Here is a 27,289-nt window from a genome sequence, read left to right on the forward strand (position 1 = left end):
TCTATCACAATATCATCCTTAAATGGGAGCATTTGAATATTGTTGTATACTATAAAGAATCCCCCTTCCATTTGGATTCTGAATTGACTCTCCTCCATGACAACTTTAAGTACCTTTGGGCATACAGGTCTCCCTGTTTTATGTCTTAATTAACATGAGTTATCTCTTGTTTAGGGATACCCTCTTGTGCTTGATTCAGTGAATTGGAATTCCTCTATGGCACTTAACACATCAATTTCAGTGTCTAGGCCACTATCTCTCCATTACCTTGAACTTGTTTAGTAACATAAGGAGGAATTTCTTCACCTTCTTATCTCCAAATATTAGTCTCATGTAAAATGAAAGGGTGGGAATAAGTGATTTTTAAAGCCCCAGCTAGTTCTAACAGTCTTTTCTTTTGGAAGTTATTTATTTATTATTTTTATTGCTATATCACATTTTTCTTTCCCTCCTTCACCTCTTTCTTCCCTGAGATACTAAGCAGTTTGATATCGGTTACATATGTTCAATCATGCAAAACACATTACCATATTATGTTGTGAAAGAAGACAGACCCAAAGGAAAAAAATCCTTGAAAAAATACAAAAAGTGAAAAACAGTATGTTTCAATCTGCATTCAGGCTGCATGAGTTCTTTTTCTGAAAGTGGATACCATTTTCCATCATGAGTCCTTTGGAATTGTCTTGGATCATTGTTTTACTGAGAATAATTAAGTCATACATGGTTAATCATTGTATAATATTGCTATTACTACGTACAATGTTCTCCTGGTTCTGCTCACTTCACTTTCATATTTAAATCTCTCCAGGTTTTTCTGAAATCTTCCTGCTCATCATTTTTATAGTACAGTAATATTCCATTATACTCACAAACCACAACTTGTTCAGCCATTCCCCAATTGTTGGACATGCCCTCAATTTCCAATTTTTTATCACTAAGAAAAAAGTTGATATAAATATTTTTGTACATTTTTAAAATCTCTTTGGATACAGACCTAGTCGTAGTGGTATTACTGGATCAAAGGGTATGTGCAGTTTGATAGCCCTTTGGGCATAGTTCCAGATTGCTCTCCAAAATGTTGAATCAGTTCACAACTCTACCAACAGTGCATTAGTGTCCTGATTTTCCTGCATTCCGTCCAACATTTATTATTTTCCTTCTCTGTCGTATTAGTCAATCTGATAGGTGTGAGGTAGTACCTCAGAGTTGTTTTTAAGTCACTTTTTTAATGAAGCCTTAGCTTTTTTTTTCTTTTTTCTTTTTCTTTTTTTTGCGAGGCAATAGGGTGAACTGACTTGCTCAGAGTCACACAGCTAGTTAGTGTCAAGTGTCTGAGGTCAAATTTGAACTCAGGTCTTCCTGAATCCAGGGCCGGTGCTCTGTCCAGCTGCCCCATCTAGCTCCCCCAATTCACTTTTTAAAAGTATAATTACAATTAAAATACAATGGTTGGACCAATTCACAGTTTTACCAACAGCATATTAGTATGTCAATGTTAATATTTAAACTTTTGTCACTTTTAAGAGTTTAGGTGTGTGGTGAAACCCCAGCAATCTTAATGTTTTATCATTTTATTGTTTAATTTTTGAAGGGCTGTGTGTGTTCAAGTTCATGTTTCTCCTTTCTTCAGAATTCAGAAGGATTTATGAGTTTGCAGTCAGTTACATATTCAACAAACTCAAAATAACTTTGTCACCATGAAAGTTTTATTATCCAGTTCAATAAACATTTATTAAATGGCTGTTATGTAGTAGGCACTGTGTTAAGCGTTGAAGGATGCAATTAATAAAAAGACAGACAATCCTTGCCCTCAAGGAGCTGACAATCTAATGGGACGGGGGAGAGACAACATATAAAAGGAAGAAGGAAAAGGGGAGGGGGAGATGCCAGAGTTATATGGTGTGGTGACATCTTGTTCCCTGGAGTTGAAATCAGGCAGAGCAGCCTATACAAAGTAGAGAGTGAGCTGAGCATCGAGTTTCTGTCCTCTATAAAGGAAGGCATTGGGAGGAGTTTGGTACTCCACCCCCCAGTCCTCCAATCAGAGGGGAGAGGAAGCTGAGGGAAGTGGTGTCAGTCAAGACTTGGTTAGTAGCCTGGTGGCGAGTTGAGAAGTGATGAGCTTATCCCCAAAGGAACATCTTGTTCCAGAGGGTTGAAACTCTGAAATAGGTCAGGCAGCAGATACAAAGTGAAGTGAATTTTTAAAAAGTTAGAAGCTAATGCTTGATTTCAGCAGAACAATTGAAATGCTATAAAGATCTTTGAAAACAAAATTGAAGCACTACTAGTTTATTTTAGGAATGCAATTCTTCCGTATTTTGTAAGTTGAATGTATTAGGTGTGGTATTACGTAAGTTACTTGTTTCAGCAGAAATTATTTTTAGTTTCACTGAAGAATCTTCTAGCTTTCTTTGTGATTGTTCCTTTTCTTTAGTCTATGGCTTTAGAAAATTCAAAACCAGAACTAGAAGAAAAATCTGCTGTCTGTAAGCTGGAATGGCCAGGAAATCCTGCATGAATAAATAAAATGTAATTACTGTTCTGGTTTCTAGAAAGGTCATAGACATGCCTTAAGTAAAACTGGATTGAAGTCAAATTTTCTCTTTCCATTTTGAAAGACTGGAAGGCAAATGAAATATATAACTGAGTTTCTTTAATAATCATCTTTCATTGCTGCCCATTTGTGTTTAAGAACTGTACATAGTTGCAATCTCTTTGCCACTTGGATTTTGAGAAATTCAGTTTAATACAAAGAAAACGGAAGGGCATAAGAAGGTTGTGGGCAAATTGTTATTTTTGCAGTTTGGTGGAGTAGTGGATAGAGCGGTGGACTTTGAATCAGAAAGGCCTAAGTGAATCCTGCCTTAGACCTTTACTAGCAGTGTGACTCTGGGCAGGTCGCTTAACCTTTCTCAACCTCAGATTCGTCATCTGAGAATTATGACACCTGCCTCACAAGATTGTTGAAAGGATCAAATAAAATAACATATAAAGTGCTTTGCAAACTGAAAGGAATATATAGGTGTGTATATATATATATATATCTGTATATACATATTATATATATATATATATATATCTGTATATACATATAAGTGCTAGCTCTCATTAGTTAGCTATTTTATCTTTATTCTTCCAATAATTTCAATCAATCAAAAATAAAGCATTTATTAAGCAGCTATTATGTGCTAGGCATTGTTCTTGGTGCTAGGGATACAAAGACAAAAATGAAACAATCTCCACCCTCAATGAGCTTATGTTAGGGAAACAGTATGCACACATAGACACTATATGCAAAATATTTTACAGGGTTAGGGGAGTTAGTACTTTGGGGATCCAGAAAAGACTTATTTAGTACATGTTACTTCAACTGACCTTTGAAGGAAGCCAGAGCAATCAGAAGATGGGTTTTAATCCTTATTCTCCCAATGGCTGCCTATATCAGCTGTTTTAAGTTATTCAGCTTCTGTGAATCTTGTGCATATCACTTTAACTTCTCTGCCTTTTAACTCTCTCCTCTGTAAAATGGAGATAGTGACCTGAAAACACTGGGTTAAGTAACTGAGTTAATTTTAAAGTATTATAGAAATTGTGAGAGATTTTTAAAGGACTTGAAGAAATAATCAAGAATTTAAAAATTTAATTGTGCTACATTGTGCTAGAAAATATTTTCATGCTTTAATTTTAATTAAAAAGTGTTTGTGGGGGCAAGTGCACTTAGAAAGAATGGTGTGGATTGGGTTGTCAAGAAGGTGATTGAGGTTAGTTAGACTTTTTCCATCCTCCATTGATTGAATCAGAACTCATTTGTCAGCCTGACACTACCTACTACTACTATGTTTAGACAACAGTAAGTAGGTAACATGGGGAGCAATTCTCTAATGTTTTATTTTTCTCTGATTCCTGTTTATCAGACTAGATAAGTCAGTTTAGGCTGCTGTGCCTAACAAAGAATTGTTATATTAAACAAAATGTTTATGGTATGTTACTTTGTTTTTCTTTTCTTTATAGTCAACACCTATCTCTTTATGGTACAAGCCCGAGGTATAATGTTGAAAGAAAATGTGAAAACAATAGGACAAATGATCAGACTATACACAAATAAAAATGCTACTCTCAATGGTACAGGTAAGAGTATTTCCTGCTTAAAATGCTTCGCTTTACATCAGATTTCTACTTTTAGAGTAAGTAGTAGTTGAAATTATTAAGCACTAGCTTTTCCTCCATGTGAATACTTGTTAAAGATGAAGATAGCCTCTTGTAAATTCACCATTGACTTTTTTTTTGAAATATCTTTACCTTCTTAAGCTAGGTATTCTGTGTTGTATGCATTTTAGAATAGATGAAGGCATGCCTTAATAAAGTGATGATGTTAAGCACAAAAAATAGTAGTTTTTATGACAAAAATAAAATACGAGCATAAAAGCATCATATAGATAAATTTTTTAGAGTTTATTCATTGTTTTAAGGAGGGATCAACTACATAAAGATAATTCTGTTTGTAATTTTCAAAGGGCTACTGGGCTTCCCTCATACTTATTCTATGAAAGGATATTAAGTATAAGTTGGAAGCCAGTAACTCCCCTCTGTCATTATAATCTATAAAACTAAGAAGTGGAATTTCTATTGAAAATATATACAGAGATTGAAAGTTGTGTAGTGTGTTGAATAAACGGATAATCTTAAGGATTTGTTGTATATAGACTTTGGCAATTGTGGAGTGAAAATTCATATTGCTTTTTGGGACTTTAAATTCTATTTAATATCATTTCCCCCAAAATGTAAGACCATAACCAACTGAATCTTAATGCAAGGTCACGCACACATACAAACACACACGTATATGAACATACAGATACATATATATCATTATAATTTTCATGGGGACAATATGACAAGGCAAGAAGAAATATGTCTTGCCTCTGTCATATATTTGCTTTGTGACCATGGTTAAGACACTAAACCTTACCATGCCCTAGGTGACTCTGAGACTGAGTTCCATAGGTGTTGGTAATTTACACAAGGGAGGGAGTTCTCCATACTGGGAATACCCCACATAGGTAAAATCAAAGATCCGAAAACTTGTCCTTCTTATATGTATGTAGGTGATATATGATATATTATATAAATTTTTTTTATCGTCAACATAATTTTTACAATTTAGTTTGTGATGCCACAAATAAAAAAGAAAGGTGTTTTTTTTCTTCTTCACCTTTCTGATTAGCAACACTTTAGATTTCCAAATGTTTGTTACCTTTTTTAATAGTAGAGAGAAAAATTACATTACTTGACTGTGGTTTAAATTTCGGTGACCAGAAGATCATTTTCTCAGTGGCATCTAAAGTGTTTTTTTTTTAAAGAAATGCTGAGTTCAGAATTCTCATTAATGCCTATTAAAGGTTCTTTAATGCCTAGCAAAAGTTAGTTGTTGAGCTTGTAAGTACTTTATATATTGTGTTCATTGCTATTCAACAAATAGAAGAGCTTAAAATTCCCAGCTGTTCTTGGGAGGAAAGAATCCACATAATTGGAAGGAAAACATCCGTTATAGACACATTTGGGTTATTATCATATTTATATAAACGAGCACTATTTAGAGAATCTAAGTCTGTTGTATAAGTCAGGGCCTACTGAAGAGAAGGGCTTATTGGTAAAAGAACAAAAGAGCATTGTCTAAATGGAAAGTAATCATCTGTGTGTCCTGTAATTCATTTTACTTTGTCAGTGTTACTGATCAGTAGTACAGGCCCAGTAAATATTTGTTGAATGAACTTATGAATCAGTAAGTGACTATGGATTGTTGACTTGCCTTGGTGAATTTGTTGAGATATTTGAAATTTTATTAAAAGCAAATTTGCTATTTTAGTGTTTGCCATTGTATTTCCTTTATTGGGAAGGGGGTAGAATTTTGATTTTTTTTTTTCTGCTTAGGTGTCTGGAGCATAGGACTGCTGGTAGGAGGGGAAGCATTTTTTTTAGTAAATCTTCATAGAGAGTATTTGTTTAGGTAAATATATTTAGTGATTTTTCTTTTATGCAACTGTAGGTTTCTCTGACAAATATAGGCTTAGATTTAATACCAGTTTAGAAAAGAGCTTTTTGTTTTCTCCCTCAGGTAATTTAATAAAACTTAGAGAAAATTAGAAAATTATGGGAGAAACATTTTCCTACAATAAAATTCAAGAATAAAATCATCCCTTATTTTGTGGTTTGGTTGGGGTGAAGGTGGAAATAATCATTTTTGTCCGGAATGGAAAAGGTCTGTTGTAAATTGACAATTAGGTGAGTGAGGAACAGATATACACAACCTCAGCTTTAGCTCAGAGTAACAAACTTGAATCTTTCCTACATAATTTCATTCTTAAATGTGATACTGAGAATATAGTGTGGAGTGCTTTTTATTTTTAGCATATGTAATTTTTATTTAATAATTTTATTTGAAAAAAAAACCCACCTCAAATCTGTGTTCAATCTGGCAAGCTTAGGTTTTTAAATACTATATTTGGAATCAAGCAATCAATTGTCAGTCTTTCTCACCAGTTTTCACACTATCTCTCTCCCTCTGAACTCACTTAAAAAATATTACCCCAATAAGGAATCAAAGACAAATGTGTAACAGCAAAAAGATAAAATTCCAAGCAATAAATACCCATCTTTTTTTTTAAAGGCAATTGGGTTAAGTGACTTGCCCAGGGTCACACAGCTAGTAAATGCCAAGTGGTTGGTCTAAGGCCAAATTTGAACTCAGGTCATCCTAACTTTGGGCTGGTGCTCTATCCATTGCTCCACCTAGCTGCCCCCCCCATCTTTAATTAGGCTGAAAAAAAATTTAGCATGGCATTTAAACCATTCCTGAGAGGAAATGGCTTATAGGGAACTAGTTTGAGAAGACCTGTTTCTAACTATTGGAAAAACATTAATTTCTATGAAAATAGAATTTACATGTGCATATACATGTAAGCATACTTGAAATCAAAATTATTTCTCAATTCCTAACTATTGAATTTCTAATGTCAAGTGAAAATGTCTTTAGTAATTAAATTTTTTTTTTTGCCTGGAATCTCATATTTCTGAAGTATTTATTGTTTGTACTATAAACAATCAAATTCAACAAGCATTTGGCAAGTTCCTACTATGTGCTAGGTACTCTGCTAAGCATTTGGTAATATAGACAAAACTATAAAGTCCTTGCCTCCAAGAAACTTACATTCTGCTGACCAAAGTTAAATATCCAGAGCTGTAAGGCAAACACTCTCAGTGCCTGTTGAATCATGAAAACTGTATTTGTTAAGGGACAGTTTCTGCTGTGGGGACTGTTTGAAGTTACACAACTAGAGACTGGTAACTACCAGTTACCTGGATCTCAATGAACTGTCTCCAAGTTTAGTGTTCTTTCTACTGTGCTCTACTGATTTTATGCAGGGCAAAAACAGAAACCAGAAACAGACAAATTGAGAAATCTTCTCTTTTCTCATCTTTTTTCCTCTATTAGGTGATAATGTATGGAGGATGGTAGAATGGAAGGTCTGCAAAATTATTTTTATTCTTGATCATTATAGCTGCCAAGAGAGGAGGAATATTAAGTTTTTGTTTCCTTATTGAGTGAAATCATGACTTCATTTCCAGCTGTTGCTATGTATAGCTTGCTTTGTATGTATTTGTTGACATACTGTTTCCTCCATTAGATTGTTAGCTCTTTGAAGGCAAGAACTGTCTTTTGCCACTTTTTGTGTCTCTGGCACTTAGAATAGTGTTTGGAGCATGAAGTGCTTAATAAGTGCCGGTTGATTGTTTTTTTTTTTTTTAAATTTCATCAGTTAGATTGTAAGATACTTGAGGACAAGGACTTCTTTTACAAACTCTTTTTGTATTCCCAGCTTCTTAGCACATTGCCTGGCACATAGAAGGCACTTAACATATGTTTGTCAATTGATTGGATCACTGTCAAATAACCCATCGTTTATGACCTTTTAAAAACATCACCTGCCATAAAGTGGTGATTCTGATAGATATACTCTTACTTACCACACCACTTTCTTTACTCTCTTGAGAGAGTAGTGGTTTATGAATTTATTATGATGTCTCTCCAGAAGCTTAGGCAGTTAATTGCCTTTCTCTCACTCATTGGTAAGGGAGGCTACTTGACCAATGGGCTGGCAGTTAAATGATGGAGAGTTTACTAAGCAATCTTTTAGGGAGAATAGGTAGATAAATGGTGGGGGAAGGGATCTCTTATAAACAACAGACAGCATAGCATCTTTTCTGCTTCCTCTGGAATAGCGTGGGGTTACTGTAAGGATCTGGAATCATTTAAATTTTGAAATAGTTTTTGTGGTTCAGCCTTTGGATGTTATATAGGTTATAGAATCATAGAATGGCATAATTTGCAAGAGGTGTTGGGATTAATAAAATATCAATTAATTAAAAATAAAATATTCTGCTGGTCTAATACTCTCCTATGTGTTTTAGGTTCTCAGAATCATTTTGGTATTTTCTTATTTAGATAATCATAGAGTGAGACTCCCTTGGACCACTCAAGGGCAGCTGAGAACAAGGAGGACAGTTCTCTGTGCACCACTATATGTCCTTGTGCTTTTAAAAATGGCATGGGTTATTCATAGGACCCTAAGATAGTAGCATCTTGTTTTTGTTTATGGCCTATGTGTAACCATGCAATATTAGAATTGGAAGGGGTCTAATTCATCCCTCTTCCCCTCCCCCCTTATTTTACAGTGAGGAAAACCTTAGGGTTTTAAAGTGACCTACCCAAGGTCACGTGGCAAGTTAATGGCTGAACCAAGATTCAAACCCAAGTCTTTTGACCCCTAGACCAGTACCTTTGTACTATACCAAGTTCTGAGCCTAATGAATTTCCCATATTATTTTTATCTTTTGCCAGCGGATGCTGGGACTCAAAAGGAAAAATGCATTATACTTCTCTGGTAGTCTGATGAATGTCTAAACATTCCCATTATACTTAACTCAACCTTAAGGACATATAATTTCATTGGCAGGGGCACTCTCTCTGTAGATGCTGGTTATAATTCTCTTGAGAGATGGCCTTGAGGTTCAAAGATATTATCATCATCATCACCATCACCACCACTAGCATTTATATATTGCTTTAAGGTTTGTAGAGCGCTTTCCATATGTTATCTCATTTGATCCTCACAATACCCTTGTGATGTAGGTGCTATTATTATCCCCATTTTACATATGAGGAACTGAGGCACAGAGTACTTAAGTGGCATTCTCAGTGTCACACAGCTAGTAAATGTCTGAGGTAGGAGTCAAACTTGGCTCCTTTTGACTCCAAGTCCAGCTTCTTCTATACTGCACCACTGGATGCGTAGCCGGTAAGTATTGAGACAGAATTTGATCCTTGATTTTTTGTTGATTCTGTCTGCTACTCTTTTCATTATGTCACCCTGTAAATTCCAATCCCAAAAAAATTTTACATGCAGGCATTAGTACTAAGAAGACAGATGTGACATAGGTCCTGTTCTCAAAGAAATTACAATCTGTAACAATTATTTCCTTCAAAATGTGGAGGAAACACTAGTGGAAATCACTGTGGTGGAAATCACTTTTCTCCAACAAGGCACTGGTTGGTGAAGTTGAAGTGATGGGGGTGGGGAAGAGTGATCAGTAACAAGGACTACAAATGTTTGGTGTGGACTTATAAAAACATTCATCAGGAGAACTAAAACTTAGAATGAGCTGAGACTGCTGGAGAAAACGAAGGACAACAAAAAGGTTTTTTTGAAAGTAATATTGTGGAAAACAGGAAGATTAAGAAAGGAGAGAGTCCTTTGGGTGGTTGGGGCAGAGAGGATATTGATAATGCACATTGGAGAGAAGACAAAGCTGCCCAACTCTTAATTTGCTTTCGTTTTCTCTTCTGAGGAAAATAAGCTTAGGATTGGAAAACAGACCAAAAAAATGGAAATAGGGAGCTGATCATTATGATGAGTAGGGAGAAATTAAGAGAGAACATAGCTCTTTTTCATGTTACCAGGCTCAGGTGAACCGTATCCTAAGGTATTAAAAGATCTGGTGTTTGTGACTGATCCTCTGCTAGAAATGGAAAATGGGAGAAAAGCCACAGGATTGGAGAAGCACAAGTGTTCTCCCTTCTCATCTCTGCCTCTTGGACCTTTTCCAATCCATCTTGATGCCAGTAACTTTTCCCTGTTGTTGATCTTGTTTCTCCTTTATAGTATTTGTTTGTACATAGCTGATTGCATATTGTCTCCATCATTAGATTGTGAGCTTCTTGAAGGCAGGCACTGCCTTTTGCCTTTCTTTGTATCCCTATGGTTTAGCACAGTGCCTGGCACATAGTAGGTGCTTAGTAAATGCTTATTTATGAACAGATCCAATTTTCAAGAAAGTTGAGAGAGTGGAGTCTGTAGGCTATAGGCAATGGACTTGATTTTGATTCCTGGAAAAATCCTAGAATATATTAACAAGCGTATGGTTTTATAGAAGTTTGTTTAGAAAAGGTATCCATGATGGTGAAGTGTTAATATGCTGGTATCAAGAATAGGTCATGGTAGACTAAACTCATTTCCACCTTTGACAGGGTTCCTAGATTAGAAGCTGATGGGGTGCTATAAATCAGTCAATGAGTCAACAAACATTTATTGGCCCCTATTATATGCCACATACAACACAGTATCTAGGTTTTTAAAAAAAGTTTTGAATTTTTCACGTGTGGCAACTTAACCAATTTATACTAAAATAAGCTTTGTTGTTCAGGTAGGAATCCAAATTTTTAGCCAAGCCTGGAGCTTTTTGCATGGACTCTCATAATTGGCAGAAAGAAAGCTGAGGAAACACTGTGTGATTGAGGCAGGGAAGGAGATGGTACCTAAAAAGAATGTCTGGAACCTCTCCTGAAAAAAAGAATGTCTCTTCTCTCCAAAGCTCTCTCAACTCCTCCCCTCATGAGTCACATAGCATCACATCAGTATTCTGTCCACCAATTAATAGAACTTTATGCAAAATGCTACAGGCTAGGCCAGAAACTTGGGTTACATCTACATGCAATAAACGTTAAACATCCACTTATTCACCACTTGTGTTGTGAAAAACATTATGCCAAGCATGGGGTTACCTATCTAAATATAATACTGGCCTTGCCCTCAAATTGCTTATAATTTAATGGGGCTAATAAAGACTAGGAGAGAAATAACTAGAATGTAAAGTAAAATATCTAAAATGTGTTTTGATGTTCTTTTGGGTTTGAAATCCTGGATTTGTTCAATATATTCTCTTTATAGGAAAAAAATCTAATTGTAAAATGGACCCTAATTTTTTAATCTTTGATAGAATGGTTGCTGATTTATGAAACTTAACAGCTAAGTTGAGAAACTAAATTTTTACATCACTGAATCCTTTCTTACATCTGAGACTAACTTTAAAATGTACGTATAAGTTTATAAAAAACAAATGTGAAATTAGTTGCTTATATATCTCTTTTGAGGTGATAATATATAGTGAAGTGTCAGTGTTCACTTCTAGAATTTCTTGGCAGTTTAGGTGGTAGCATATTGTATGGTTACCCTAGCAGCACTGAGATTTTTAATTATTTTCTTACAATTTGATGTGCATGAGCTGGTACCGTGAAAGTGTTTTAATTTATATTTCTTTGATTTAGTGAAGTTGACATTTTTCAGATGATTATTATAAATTTACATTTCTTTTGTAAATTATCTTGTGATCATTTATCCATTGGGGAGTAAGGGTTGCCTTCTAAATTTTTTTTACCAGTTCTTTATTTTAGTTGGATGTCAAGTTTGTAACTGTCATATTTGCCATAAATATTTCCAAGTGTTTATTTTTCTTTTGATTTTATATTTTTGTATAAAAATTTTTATTTTGATTTAATGAGCACACCTATATCCTGCCTAATAATTCCTTGTATAGTATTTGCTTAAATAGAAAAAGTCAATTTCCCTGAAAAATTGAGATGACATTATACTTTATAGATACCTTCCTTTACCCCACATGTCCATTCAGTTGCTAAATCTTATTGAGTCTGTCTTAACAACAACATCTCATGCTACTGCCTTAGTTCAGACCCCCATGACTTCTGGCCTGGAGTATTGCAATAGACTTCTAATTGCACTCCCAGTCTTGTCTGTTCCTCCACATAGCTTCCAAAGTGATTTTCCTAAAGTACAGGTCTGACTGTCAACCTGTCTCTTCCTCTCCCCTCAATAAACACCAGATACTCCTTATTACCTCTAGAATTTATAACTCCTGTTTGGCATTTCTGTCTCTTCACAGTCTTCCCCCAAAATACCCTGTTAAACTTTTTGCTTGTCACCCCTTTCATTCACACTGGCTTTCATGTTGTTCCTCACATAATGACATTTCATCTTGTCCTTCTGCCTTTGCACAGCTTATTTCCCCTATGCCTAGAATTTAAATCTCCATCCGCTCTGTCTTTTAGAATTCCTAGTACACTTCAAAGCTCAGTTCAAGTTATCACCTTCTCCACGAGGTCTTTCCTTCTCTCCTCCAGCTGCTAGTGACTTCCTGCACAAACCACCTTGTATTTATTTATTTTTTTTGCACACAATTAAATGTGAACCTGTTCTCTCCCTGGTAGGTTGTGATAAATTGTCCCCAGGCCCTGTCCTTTCTGTCCCGTACCTGCCTCCCACCTGCCTCAACCTAGCATTTTTGACTTTATATGTGTGATGCTGGCACCAAAGTAGGTACTTAATAAATGTTTGTTGGTTGATTATTCCATTGTCTTTCATTTTAATAGTTCTTTTTTATGATCAGGTCCAGCACCAAGCTTAAATTAATTGAGGTATATGGTAGGAGATGTGGGTCCAATTCCACTTTCCTCCATCTTGCTAGCTAGTTTTCCCAAGCACATTTGATCAATAACGAATCTTTTGCTGAGTTTTGATTTTTCTGTAAGTTTATCCAACATTGATCTTTTGTATAAATGTGGTTGGTCTTCTCTCTCATCTTGATCTTGAGTCACCCGACCACTCCCTGTTTTCCTGATCCATCAGCCCCATCCTCTCTTCACCTGCTTCCATATCCTCTTGATCTCATGGTCTATACCTTTAATAATTCACTAGCCACTATCTCAGAATTCTTTATTCCCAGATATTCTACCATTCCCAACCTATTAATCTTTACATAACAACTTCTATCATATAATTATTCCTTACACTCCCTGGAGGTCATTACTACAGTAAATAATTTCTCATCCATTTTTAAGCTTTCCTGTTTCATTGTCTACTCTCATCTGCCTATAAACATACTTGGTTCTACTCAGTCCTAAAAATACAATCCCTCAAATATTCCTAATGATAAAACATTCTCTCATTCCTCTCCAGTTCCAAACATGTGTATATTAGGCTTCAATTTTCTCATTACCTTTTTCATCAAACCTCTTGCAATTTGATTTCCATACCTATCACTCCATTGAAACAGAACCCTCTACAGTCACCAGTGACAACCTAATTGTTAAATTTAATATTCTTAAAATCCTCATCCTCCTTGACTCTTCTGCAGTATTTGGTATAGTTGACCAGCTCCCACTTTTGGATACTGTATCCTTCATTTTCTTTAGAGACTAATGGTTTCTCCTGAGGTTCTTCCTACTTCTCTAACCAGTCCCTCAGTATTCTTTGCTGATTCTTCATACTCTGACTCCAGTCTTTAAGGTGAATGTTTCTTTAGCATTCTGTCTTGGGCCTCTTCTTTTCTTTTTTCTACACTCTGCCCTTTATTATTTTCATTTATTGGCTTGATTCTAACCAGCACTTCTATGCAGATAATTTGCAAATCTATATCTCTAATAGTTTACATGATATCTCCACTTGGATATTCTACTAGCATCTCAAATTCAACATGATAAAAACAACAAGCTATCTTTCCCTTCTTTTGAACCCTACCATTTCTATCAGTCTACTGCTCAACTTTACCTCAACTTTTACATTAGAAACTTTGTTATCTTTTATTCTTATTTTCCCCTCACTTCTCATAGCCAATCACTTAACATGTTTCTGAGGTAGCTTTCAAATAAATTTGCATCATTCAATAATAGTCCTTATGGTCCCTTGACTAGATAACCATAATGGCTTCCTAGGAGGAGTACAGAAAACACTGGATTTGGTATTGGAGGATGGAGGTTCAGATCCAAGCTCTACTATTTAACCAACTGAATGACCTTGGTCAAGCCACTGAACCTCTTCAGATTGTAGTTACCTCATCTGTAAAATGAATCTGTTGAACCAAATAATCTCTTATAGTTCTAAATCATGTAATTTTGGTCTGCCCACCTTCGCTGCCTTCCTTCTGCTAGCTCATCTTTCACATAGCTTCCAGACTTCAAAACACTTTATAATCTGACATTACCCTATCTTTGCATCTTTATCTTATAATATTCTCCTCTTACTATTTGCTCTAGCCAAACCAGGCTTTTCACCATACACCTTACATGTTCTGTTTCTTTCTGCCTGAAATTTTTCATCATGTTCCCTACACCTGGAATGTCCCTTGCCTATCTTTTATCTCCATGCGGGTTGAATATTTACGTGTCCTTTAATGTTTGAATACCACTTCTTCCAGAAAGCCTCCTTGATTCCCTTGGTCCTCAATGATTTCCTATTGTCCCCTCCCCTAAGTCCTCACTTTGTACCCTTTTAGGCATATATATTATTTCGTATTATTGTTTTTGTATGTGCCATACCCCCACTTCTTGAGTCAGGGACTACATTTTACCTGAACTTTGTCTATCACGTCCAATGCCTGTTGTTGTTAGTCCTTCATTCTTGAAGAGGACCATGACATCAAGAAGGTGATACCATGACTTGCAAGTAAATTGGCTTTAACTGAGGGAGGACTGTGCAAAATTGCCAGCCTTACTTTCTCCTCTGGAGCCATCTGGGCTCAGTGGCAAGATATGGACCAGGATGACTGGAGATGGCCTCTATGTCTAATGTGTATTCTTCTCTCAGAATATGCTTAATATTTGTTGAGTCGAATTGAATGGAAATTTGGACAGGATCTGATTTTACTTATTAACTAAAAAAAGTTATGATGGAACAGTTGCTCCAAAAATCTTGATTACCAAACTACTTTCCAGCTAAATAAATAGTCACAGTATAGTGAACCTCATTAATTTGCCTCCAGGAGGGGGAAATCCACGGGATTTTGGAGCCATTTAAATGTAATACTATGATAATTTAGAAATTTCTGTCTCTTCCTAAAATTGGGGAAAAAAAACTATATTCAGAACTACCTTTAAGTGCAATACTTAATATAATTCCTGGTCCCACTTCCCTATTGAGCACTTATGCATTAACATGGATTTTATTTTTAATGAATGTACTCCATTGCATAATTCTGAATTGTTGTTGAATTCTGAATGCGTTCCCCATTTTCCTTACACCTCTGCAAACAGCTATGTTGTGTAACATGCCTTGTTAGAAAATATCAAATATCTGCTTTCATATAAGGATGACACACACCTGGATCTTGTTTGCTCAAGAAGGCAGAATTAGGAACCATGAATGGACAAAGACACCAAGTTAGGCTTAAAGTAAGGATAAACTTCCTAGCAATTAGAGCAGTTCCAAAGCAACAGGCTGCCTCAGTGAGGCAGTGGGTCCTTTTTACTGGAAGGCTTTAGGGAAAAGCTGGATGACCACTTGTTAAGTATGATATAGTGGGAGTTCTTTTTTCAGATATGGTTTGGATGAAATGGTCAATTTTGAAGTCATATGATTCTGTGATTTCATTTTCAGACTGCTTATACAATATTTAGGGTAGTCTCTTAATTAGTTTTTATATTTTCATTTACAAATTTGTAAAATTTGCCATAGTCATACTTTTCTGTGAATATAAAGGCTCTCATTCTTAAATATCTACATAAATTTTCATGTGAAATGTATAAGAAAATGCTCCTATGACCCACTTTGAGTGACTGAAACTTGTACTTACAAGAGATGAAAGGAGAGAATTCATACTTATATTCCCTAATTAGGGATTGGAGTAGATGAACTTTAAAGACTATTTCACATCTAAATTCTGATTTTTTTTTCTTATGATGGTTTTAATTTAACCTATTCGGTGACCCAAGTAAATTTTCTTAAGACTATGATTCTATGGCAGTAGAAAGTTGGTTGAGTTGCAATTTTATCAAATAGGCATGTGATAACAGGTGTTATTGTATTTAAAGGGCCTTGAGATTGCTGTACAGCAATCTCAATTAATGGTAGGTAGAAATACATGGCTAAGAAAGTAAAAGGAATAAGTAAATCTGGTTCAAAATAGTATTTCTTTGTGTTAGCACATACTTTCTTTATACTGTTACTAGCAGAAAAAGGGTTATGAAAAGATTCTTAATATATCATCTACAAAAGTGTCAGATATCTAATATAACTTTTACTACAGATGGTATAAGGAGTACTAAGAATATAATAATTAATTTTACTATTTTATATGTTGGCAGTTTGAAAGATTTTAAAAAATTAGAGTGGGAAATGTGATATAGTAGAAAGAGAATAAGTTTTATCTCTTAAATAATTTCCTCCTCAAATCTAATTTTATAGTTACATACATGGATCTGTCTGTCTATCTTTCTTTCTATTTGTTTACATATAAAATATATACGTATATGTATGTATGCATACATACATACGTGTATATAATTTGCTTACTGGATTTGGAGTTAATTGATATAGGAGAATTCCTGTAAGGAAACATCTTCTACCAATGCTAATTGGCAACTGGTCTAATATTTATCGTATTAGATAAGATTGCCTGGTTAAATGAGAGATTAGGCGTTTTGCCCAGGAATGCCCTCCTCCCACAGCCAAAGTGTTTTAGAGGCAGGACTTGAATCCAGGTGTTGATTCCAACATAAGTTCTCTGTTCTCTATAGAGGCCACTTATTTGATCTTCTTAAGAAGTAATTTTTGTCTTTTGTTTTGATTGAAATGATCAAATCACAGATATGTCAGTGCAAGACTGAGGGAAACTAGCTACTCTTGCATAGAAGGGGAATCTTGTCAAAGTGTTAGGGTTAGGGGTCTCAGAATTGGAATTATGGATGGAGATAGAGAAGAAATTTCTGTAACTAAATAGGTAAGGATAGGTATATGTAACATTTTCAAAATTTCCTCTGAAAAGTGACAAAAAACAATTTGATTAAACATATAAACAGCTTCCCATTGAACAGGAAGAAAGAAGATAAAGAATGGGAGAGGAAAGAGAAAAAGGAGTGCAGGGTGGAATGAATTGTATTAGAACATTTTGAGTGACAACTGGTCATGAAGCTCATACAATTCAGTATGGTACTAATTAATGTGATACATTAGAATGATATATTAAAAAGCTTAAGTTGGTGACAGGAATGGAGAAATATTCCTAAATAGTAGTAGTGATGTTAATTTGAATCCTCAAGACCTTGTACCATATAAGGCCACTCAGATAATGTGGTTCTTATTTTCACAGTAAGGAGCCTTAGATGACTCTATAGATTACATGGCTGAAGCCTTGTGAGTGTGGGAATATTCCATTTTACCTGTATGGGGCAATAGATAGCTTGGCATGATTTGACAGCTAAGTGGAAGCCCTGCTATATCTCCAAACCATTTGTAGAGTTGCTTGTGTCCTCCCAAAGTAAGTATGGGAACCAAAGGTACCTTGTTAGCTATAGTTTAGAATACCTAAAACTAAAGTTTAAGTTTATATGACAGGTAAAAAAAATTCTTATGAAAATGAATGTGTTCCTTTCTAAACCTATGTCTAGGGTTCCCTTTTAGTACCCTTTGTAAAGTCAGTCAGATAACATGTATTGAACATATGGCTTCTATTCAAGAAGACCTGAGTTCAAATCCTTATTCAGACACTTGAGGCAAGTCACTAAACCTTTTTCAGCATCAATTTCCTTAGCAGTAAAATGAGGGGATTGGATTGGTTTTTAAGTTCCTTTCAAGCTATAAATCTGTGATCCTAAGGATGGCTACATCTCCTTATCACTAGCTTTGTACGTAATTACTGGGATTGCTACTGCTAATTCTGTGTATTGTAGTTTCCCCCACGTTGATAATAATATATATGCTGAAAAACTGAGAATAAGAGCATCAAGTAATTTGCTAGAGATAGAAAACTCTAATTTTTCTTTTTTTTTCCCTCAAAGATTACCCTGAAGGCAATAATTCAAGTGATTATCTTGCTCAAACAACAATGTATCTTCCAGAAAACTTCACATATTCTCCTTACCATCCATGCCCAGAAAAGCTGCCTTACATGAGTAAGTGAAACTTAATGTTAATTCAATGAAATGTTTATTTGTGCTACAATTCATATTACAATGGAGCCATCATCTCATTGATGTAGGAATTTCCTCCATCCGTGAAAATTGTGACCCATTCATGCCTTCACATTCTCTATAATTCTTGTCTATGTTCTTCTGTAGATCCTTCATAAAGGGCTCTGGAAGGGACCAGTAGAGATCCTTTCATTTTATAGAGTAGGAAACCGAGATGAAGTCAGGTTAAGTGACTTGACCAAGGTCTCATGGATAATAAGTGGCAGAACTGAAATTTGAACCCAGATCCTACTACTCTAAATCCTGTGCTCTTTCTGTTGTACTGCATTGAGGTCTTCTAGGTTTTCTTCTTTTTTCACATTTCGTGGGCTCCTTTATAGCACTGAGGCTATCCTTTTTTGTTCCTATGTTTCCTCAGTCATATCTCTTGTGCTACTTATTACACATAGGTCATTATTGAAAATATGCTGCAAATTATTTGTGCCCACCATGCATCTCTTCATTGCCCTTTGGGCTAGTCAATCTACAACTTTCATCACTAAGATGATGATGGTGATGATGATGTTGATGATAGCCAGCTTTACTATTGTGCTTTAAGATTCACAAATCACTTTACACACAACTCTGTGAGGTAGGTGCTGTTTTTGCACATATTTTTACAGATGAGGAAACTGAGGCTAAGAAATGTTAAGTGACTTGCCCAGGGGTCACAGAGCTAAGTAAGTATCTGAGGTGGGATTTGAAGTCAGGTCATCCTGCCTCAAAGTCCAGAGCTCCATTTACCTCATCACCCAGCTGAACTACAGATTATGATGTTCTAAGATTCTCAACTATATAGTATTGCTAGGAGAATATTATTGTTTAAAAGATGAATTTTTATGCAAATTATCAATTTAGAATTGTTAAAACACTACTTGTTTTCTCAAGTGCAATTGACCCCACTCTTTTCCTTCTGTTCAATTTTAGTACCACTCATTTTCCATCTGTAGTGCTGTATCAAAATACATGTAGATGCTATTTCTTAAATACTTGTTATAAAACTACAGATAGGGCTCTTAACCTAGTTAGATTATCGTTTCCTCACTGGCTTTTGATAGAGAAGGTGGCTCAAGGACTTTTATTTTTTATCTATGCTTCTCTTAGTCACTGAGAGGCAGTGTGGTGCAATGGAAAGAACATTAAAGCTTGGAGGTAGACAACTGATTCCAAGAGGTCCCAACCACTTACCAGCTGTGTGGCAATGGGAACTCTGTGAGTTTATTTCCTGCAAAATGGACAAAATAATACTTGTATTTCTTACCCCTAGGAATACTGAAATAAAGACATAGGTTCACAGGTCCTTAAAAGTGAGAAAGGACTTTAGAGATCCTAGTCCCAAGGGATTCTTAACCTAGGGTTTATTTTTGTAAAAAAAAAAAAAATATATATATATATATATATATATATATGTATGTGTGTGTGTGTGTGTGTGTATGTACATATACACACACATATAATATACACACACAATATACACGCATATACACAGATGACTGTATTTCAATATAATCAGTTTCCTTAGTTATCCTACTTGTTTCATTTTCTACATTAAAACCATTATTCTGAGATGTCCATAGGCTTCACCAGACTGCCAAAGGGGTCATGGCACAAGAAAAGGCCAATCTATGGTCTGTTCTACCCTTTGCATTTTACAAATAAGGAAATCAAGGCCCATAGAGATGAAATTATTCAAAGTCATGCATGTCCTAATTAATAGAATTGAGATTTAAACTCAGGTCTTATGAACTGTAAACACTGTGAATGTGAGCTTATGTATTCTTTTCCAAAAACTGAAAGTATCATCTGTGCAGTAATGAAACTGTTGAGTAATATTTTTGCTGACATGCCAATTATAAAAATCTGCATTGGGCCTTATCCATGGTTCCATGGAATGTCTCTTTTTTTCCTGCTGTTGGCTGTATTGATTATTTTATTAGATCATCATAGCCAGAAATCTTGTTAACAAAATATTGAGAGGGTTTCATTGAAAACAAGGAAGTAGGCTCTCAAATCTTTTAAAAAATTTTTATTTTATTTTTAATTTATGAAATAAAACAAGCATTTCCATAACATAGTAGAATAATAAAAAAAAAAGATGATTGCTCATGAAACTGCAAATCTGTCTTGTGCATTTTGCTATTCCTTTTAAACATGTAATAAATTTATCGTGTAAATTTCTTTTTTCCCTTTTTTCTTCTCTCTGCCCCCCACAAGACGTGTATATATGTGTGTGTATTCATGTATGTATGTAAAATCGTTCTATACGTAGTTCTATTTACCAGTTCTTTTTATGCATATAGATAGTATCTTCCTTCATAGGTCCTTTTGTAGTTAATTTGGGTATTTATAATAGTCAAAATGACTTAGTTACTCAAAGTTGTTTTTAAAACAATATTGCTGTTACTATATACAACATTCTCTTTGTTCTACTTATTTTGCTCTTCATTATTTCATGCAAGTCTATCCATGTTTTTCTAAAATCATTGAGCTCGTTTTTTATAGCACAATAGTATTCCATCATGATCATTTGCCACAATTTGTTCAGCCATTCTCCAGTTGACAGGCATCCCCACAATTTCCAGTTCTTTGTCACCATGAAGAGAGCTGCTATAAATACTTTAGAACATACAGGTTCTTTTCCTTTGTCCCTAAATCATTTCAAATTGCAGAATCTGGACCAGTGGCCTTGTGTTGAGATCACATATGAATCATGATGATGATGCCACATTTAGAAGACTGTCTTGTTAGAGTGGAGCTTCTCTTCTAACAGACATAACAAAATGAGTTTATTATGATGGAAGGTTCAGAGTTCGTATCTTACTGTATTGCAGAAAGAAAGGGGAAGGGTGGTGGTGCATGATTTGGAATAGATGGCTACAATAATGATATCTGTACTCAAGGAGACAAGCAGGTGGGTTTGGGAGGAAACACAATGAACTCTATTTTAGACGGGTTTGAAATGATCATAGAACTTATCCAATTTAAATGTTTAGTAGTCATTTCATGACAAGAGACTCGGCTTCAGGAGGAGAGAGACTAGGGCTGGATATTTAGGTCTGTAAGTGAGTTGCATTGAGATAATAATTAAACCAATAGTAGGTAATGAGGTCACCAGGAGAGAATGTAGCAAGAGAAGAGGACCCAGGACACAGCCTTGGGATCTGTGGAGTAGGAACAGGAGGAATTGGGGACTAGGAAACAGAGGATGATCCAGCAAAGGCTACTGAGAAAAGTGGTCAGTTAAGTGGGAGAAGAACCATGAGAGCGTAGTTCTTGGCACATAGTCAGGGCTCAGTAAATGCTTGATGATTGATTGATTGACCAGTCAGGAAGCTGTTGCAGTAGTATAGGCAAATATGATGGGGACCTGAACTAAGGTGGTAGTTTGATAAGTATTGAGGAGATAGATTTGAGAAGTGTAAAGATAATGGGAAGGGTTCAGACCTGGGGTCCTGGAGGGATAGTGGTGATCTAGACAAATATAAAGAAGTTTGGAAGGGGGAGAGGAGGGTTTTTGGGGAAAATAATGAATTCTGTTTTTGGCATGTTAAGTTCTAGATGCTTACAAGGAATCCAAGAAACGTTAATGTTGCAGAACTAGAACTCGGGAGAGAGCCTTAGAAACAGTAGCACATTCAGTTCACTGGCCCTGCTTCCAGCCTAGAATATGACACAATCCCTGAAGCGAACAATCCTTGTGGAAAGGGGGCCCACCATCCCCACCAACTACTGACCTACTACCCCTGGTGGGACAGATAAGCCAGCCTGCTTGAAGCAGCAAAGCACCATAAAAGGGAGGTAGTAAGTGGTATGTGCCAGGAGGGCCAACCCATCTTGACAACCACCTCCCCTTAGACACTGGTAGAGATAGAAGTAGGTCTAGAACAGAATTTTGGGGAAGGCCCATAGTTGGAGGCATGATATGGATGATGTTCCTGCAAAGAAGGCTGAGAGGAGGTCACACTTGTAGCAAGAGAACCGAGAGGGAGCAGCGTCACAAAAACCCTTTAAGGAGACAGTATCCGGGAGGACAGGGTGATTCACAGTGTCAGAGGCTGTAGGGGGAAGGCAGAACCCAGATGGGGGAGTAGCAGGAAGCAGTACAGTGGGTCCCTGTTAAATAACCCCCTCCAAACTCTTCCATTTAGATCTAGAAAATCCTGATGGTGAAATCCAGAAAAAGTCATAGTGAGTCATTCATCCAGCCCATGTTAGCAGAAGGAGACAGAGGTCTGCAGACACTGGAGATGAAATCAGGCCAGGGACATGCTGTATGTGGAATGCTGTAGCACCTGGGGAGATGATGTGAACCTAGTCAAGAAGAGGTCCCACCAGAACCTCCCCGGAGCCATAGGGCACTGCTGTGGGGACAGCTACCAACTGGAAGCTTTGTCACTCACTACCCAGTTCTAAGCCACAGATCTAGGGTGTGCTGAGAAGAGGAAATGTGCCCTGGGCCATGTACCAAGAAAGGAGAGAGAAGCAAGCAGCACTTGTAGGTTCAGACCTAAGAGTGAGTTCTTAGTTCCATCATCTATCCTAGCTTACCACAGAATTACTAAGGCAGGAATCCCAAATGGGAGACTGTAGTTCTGCCCTAATCCAGTAGAGCTTTCTATATAGTATAGAGCAAGGCACATGTATTGTATTCAGTTCTATGCATCATATTTTACCGCAGGGCAGCTAGGGTAATGTGTTCAATGCTGAGCATCGTATTTTAGAAAGGACTTTGGCAACATAATGTTTCCGTAAGTGTGATCGGCATCACAAGGATATTTGAAACTAATTCAGGTTGTATAATGGGGGTAGAGTACATCTCATGAAGCTTAACTGAGTACTGTTTGATCACCGGTGTTCAGGGAAAGATACACAAGCAGAGGACGCAGCCAGAGAACCGAGGGCCTGTTTTGGATTAACCTAGGAAGCACCTGTGCTCACTACCACATATGAGCAGCTCCCATAGCTGCAAGAGGTGGGAGGGAGAAGAGTTCTCCTCTCTCTCCTCATGGGAATCCCCAAATGGAGTCTTGCAGATTCCCCACATACTCTACAGATGGCAAGAGAGAGCCCAGAGTAGCTCTTTCTAAGGTTATCTAAATGAGCTCCAGTTCTTGGCTCAGTGGCCAATCCTTTTTGATACAGCCCCTTCCCCCTGCTGCCATCGTGAGGATGAAGGGATTGCTGTGTCAACTTAAAATCCTTCAGTGCTAAGCAGATATATCTCTCCAAGAAGCTAAGGGGATTCGGCTCCATTTGTATTTTGTAAGCTGGCTCTGGCAAGCCCATTTCTACACGTGCTCCATGAAATGTGCTCCAATCCTGTCAGTTAAAGGAGCTGTTCTGTTGTTGTTGCTGCTGTTTAGTTGGGTTTTTTTTTCAGTCATGTCCAATAGGAATAAGTGACTTGCCCAGGGTCACACAGGTAATAAGTGTCTGAGGCCAGATTTGAACTCAGGCCCAGTACTCTATCTACCTAGTTGCCCCTGATAATGTTCTAATGAATGAGAAATAGAATAAATGTATAGAGTTGAAATTATCATAAAAAAGTTTTACAGTTGGCTAAAACTTCTATAGTGTTGATTGAGAACAGTATAACAAAGTATCTACATATAAAATCTTATTAACAACTAGACAAAAATAATTGACTATTAAATCTCTAAAGATTATTATACTACATATATATATATATATATGATAAAAATTTGTTGAGAATAGGATTGCTCAGGTTAGTTTTCAATTCAGCACGATCAACAATAGAGAAAAAATTGGAGTATGTGATTGTCTTTAAAAATTTCTTAAGAGTAGCAGAGACTACAGTCACTAGAATTTCATCAAAATATAATTTGGTCTTCAAGGTCAAATTAAGATGAAATATTTGGTTAAATCTTTTTCAGTAACAATATCAAGGCTTTGAATGAATAATTCAATGTTAGTTTTAATATTTATAGATACGCCAGGGGCATATCTGAACTGGATTTCATTATATTTCTTAGAAGTTGTTCTATCCAACTAGATGTTGTAGAAAAATTGCTTTTTCTTAGGTATAAGAGTTAAAAGGTACAAAACTAAATTTTTTTGAGTGGATATAAAAATGTGTAGAATTATCTGGAACACTTTTGCTTTTTATTAACATTAAAATGATTAATTTTTCTTTATTATTTTAACCTTTAAATTACCTAAATAAAGTCCATTTTGGTGAAGGAAGGCCATATTTTTCCTTCTGTGAATTCTGTTTTGATTTATAATTGTTTTTGTGCGTTCTTTTTGTCACATATGGGGCAATGCCTTTTCTAGTGTGCACCTTTGATGATGGCTACAGTCTCTATGAGTAACAGTTCTTTCTCAGGGGAGTTACATTATGTTTCCAATCTGGATTTAAATAACTCAAAACTAGCAAAGAGAGAAAAGAGAAACAATCTCTCAATAACAAATTTGCTGTAGAAAACTGAAAACAGGGCAGTTAGGTGGCACAGTGGATAGAGCTCTGGCCTTGGAGTCAGGAGGACCTGAGTTCAAATGCCACCTCAGACACTTGAAATGTACTAGCTGTGTGACCCTGGGCAAGTCACTTAACCCCAATTGCCTCACCAAGCAAAAAAAAAAAAGAAAAGGAAACTGAAAACAATGAAGGTAAGGATCATTAAGCACGTGTTCACTCTAAAAGAGAAGGGGAGTAGCATGAGAGCTGTATATGCATTTGAGAAAGTTGGCTGCAGAGATGTGTGTGTGTGTGTGTGTGTGTGTGTGTGTGTGTACATGAAGGGTAGAAGAATCATAGCAAAATAATGAAACTGAGTGAGTAAGCCTGACCTTTGTAGTGTTATAACTTTATTAATTTAGATGTGAGTTGGAAACCAATTGGTTCTTTCAGATGAGGTAAATTATTCCATTATGTTAAAATGTTTTTTTTAATGTATAGTCAGTTTTTAAAAACAATTTCTCCCAATAGAGAATCATGAAATCTTGGAATTGAAGGAACTTTATAGATCACCTTATCTAATCTATGAATCGTTAATGGGTAGGCACGATCTTCTAACCTCTGCTTGAGTACTTCTAGTGATGGGAAGGGAGCTTAGTATCTTATCAGATAGTCCAGATATTGAAGTTCTTACATATATATTGAAACCAAATTTTCTTCCCCATAACTTCTACCCATCAGTCCTAGTTCTGTCTTTTGAAGCCATATAGAATAAACATTATCTTTGTTGCATGTGATAACCCTACATATACTTGAAGACCTCTGTTGTGCCTTCTTGAATCTTATCTTTTCCAGGATAAACTTTGCTATTACTGTAGGTAAAATAGTTTCTCAACACTTTAACACGAGGGTTATTGTGAAGATCAGTGAGATTATGTATGTAAAGCACTTTGCAAACCTTAAACTGCAATGTAAGTATTAGCTATTATCTTTATTTTTACCATTCTGATTACCTTCTCTGGACATGGTCCAATTTTTCAATATCCTTATTAAACTGTGGTATTCAGAAGCAGATGGTCTCCCAGTTGTGGTTTGACCAGTGAAGAATGCAGTGAAATATTATTTCACTTGATCTGGACACCCTACTTTTACTAATGCAACTTAAGATTGACATAGATATCCAAAAATTAATGCATAGTATTGATTCTCGTAGAGCTTTCAGTCAACTGAAATCTCTAGGCAAATCTCTTTCATGTGAATTGCTTTAAAGACAAAAGTCAAGTTTTGCCCAACCTATTCTTGTATAATTGATTTTTGCAACTTAAACTGAAGATTTTATTTTTATCCCTAGTAAGCTTCATCTTGTTAGCTTTCCCTCATTCCAGCCTGTCAAAATAATTTTGAATTTGATTTTTTCAGCTAAGAAAATAGATTTTTTTTAGCTTTTTGCCAACCACAAAATTAATAAATGCCTATCCTCAAATTGAAAACGTTAGCTAAAATGTAGTGTTTAGTATTAATGTAAAGTAGCTTGCATATCAGCACTGAACTTGAAAAGGTGATATCTGTATGATTAATAGCATGCTTACTCAGGTAAACATATGCTGATTGGAGGAAATGGTGATTCCTGGAGACAGACTTAAGTAGAGATGTGTGGACACACAGTTTGATTTTTCTTTGTCATTTCTGTTTCTGACCCAGGAAAGGAAAGATTATAGATAAAGGGATATTTTCAGAAAGCTAACAGGCACAATATATTGGCAATTTAACCTTAATGTCAGAAGACAAAATTACCTAGTAGCAAGAGGAGATTACTGACTTTAGAAGATAAAATGTCCAGAATCAGACTCTAGATGCCAAAATAAGACTAGAGGTAGTGAAACTAATGCAATGACTAAAATTAGTGTAGATTAGAGACAAAAGAGGAACTGAGTTTTTATATTTGTTTGCTTCTTGTTTCAAAGAAATTTCGGAGTATCACTATGAAATTTATTTTTTGCATTATGGTGTTCAGGCTTTTTGACTTGTATTCATCAGTCAGTCAATAAGCATTAACTGAACATGTAGTATGTGCCAGGCACTGTGCTAAGCTCTGGGGACACAAAGTTCTCAGGGACCTCACAGTTTGATGGGGGAGATATATGCAAACAACTCTATACAAACAAAATATACAGAATAAAGTGGAGATGATCTACACAGGAAAGGCACTAGAATTAAGGGTTTGGGAAAAGCTTCCTGAAGCAAGGAGATTTTAGCTGGGGCTAAAGTCAGGAGGCAGAGATGAGAAGAGAGAACATTCTAGACATAGGAAACAGCCAATGAAAATGCTAAGATTTGTGATATAGAATCTCTTGTTCAATGAGCAGAGAGGAGGCCAGATTAGATCAAAGAGTATATTGGTGGTTGTGGGGATATTAGGTGTTAGAACATAGGAAAAGTGTGTGTGTGGGGACAGGTTATGAAGGGCTTGGGATACCAGATAGAGAATTTTATATTTGATTTTGGAGGTGATAGGG

General features: G+C 36.0%; 1 protein-coding gene across 2 annotated transcripts in view; it reads left to right on the forward strand.

The window, feature by feature from the left end:
• The window catches only part of B4GALT6 (beta-1,4-galactosyltransferase 6), an 82,029-nt gene that overhangs the window by 17,288 nt on the left and 37,452 nt on the right, over window positions 1–27,289 (forward strand). Inside the window, exons 2-3 of one of the 2 annotated variants that reach the window (XM_020992552.2) lie at window positions 4,015–4,131; window positions 18,185–18,298. In XM_020992552.2, coding sequence (XP_020848211.1) covers window positions 4,015–4,131; window positions 18,185–18,298 — 231 coding nt within the window. The remainder of the gene's footprint in view (window positions 1–4,014; window positions 4,132–18,184; window positions 18,299–27,289) is intronic. The other variant, XM_020992554.2, reaches the window with a different exon arrangement.

This window comes from Phascolarctos cinereus, unplaced genomic scaffold (genome assembly GCF_003287225.1).
Source record: "Phascolarctos cinereus isolate Bilbo 61053 unplaced genomic scaffold, phaCin_HiC Scaffold_4;HRSCAF=312, whole genome shotgun sequence".
NCBI classification, from domain to species: domain Eukaryota; kingdom Metazoa; phylum Chordata; class Mammalia; order Diprotodontia; family Phascolarctidae; genus Phascolarctos; species Phascolarctos cinereus.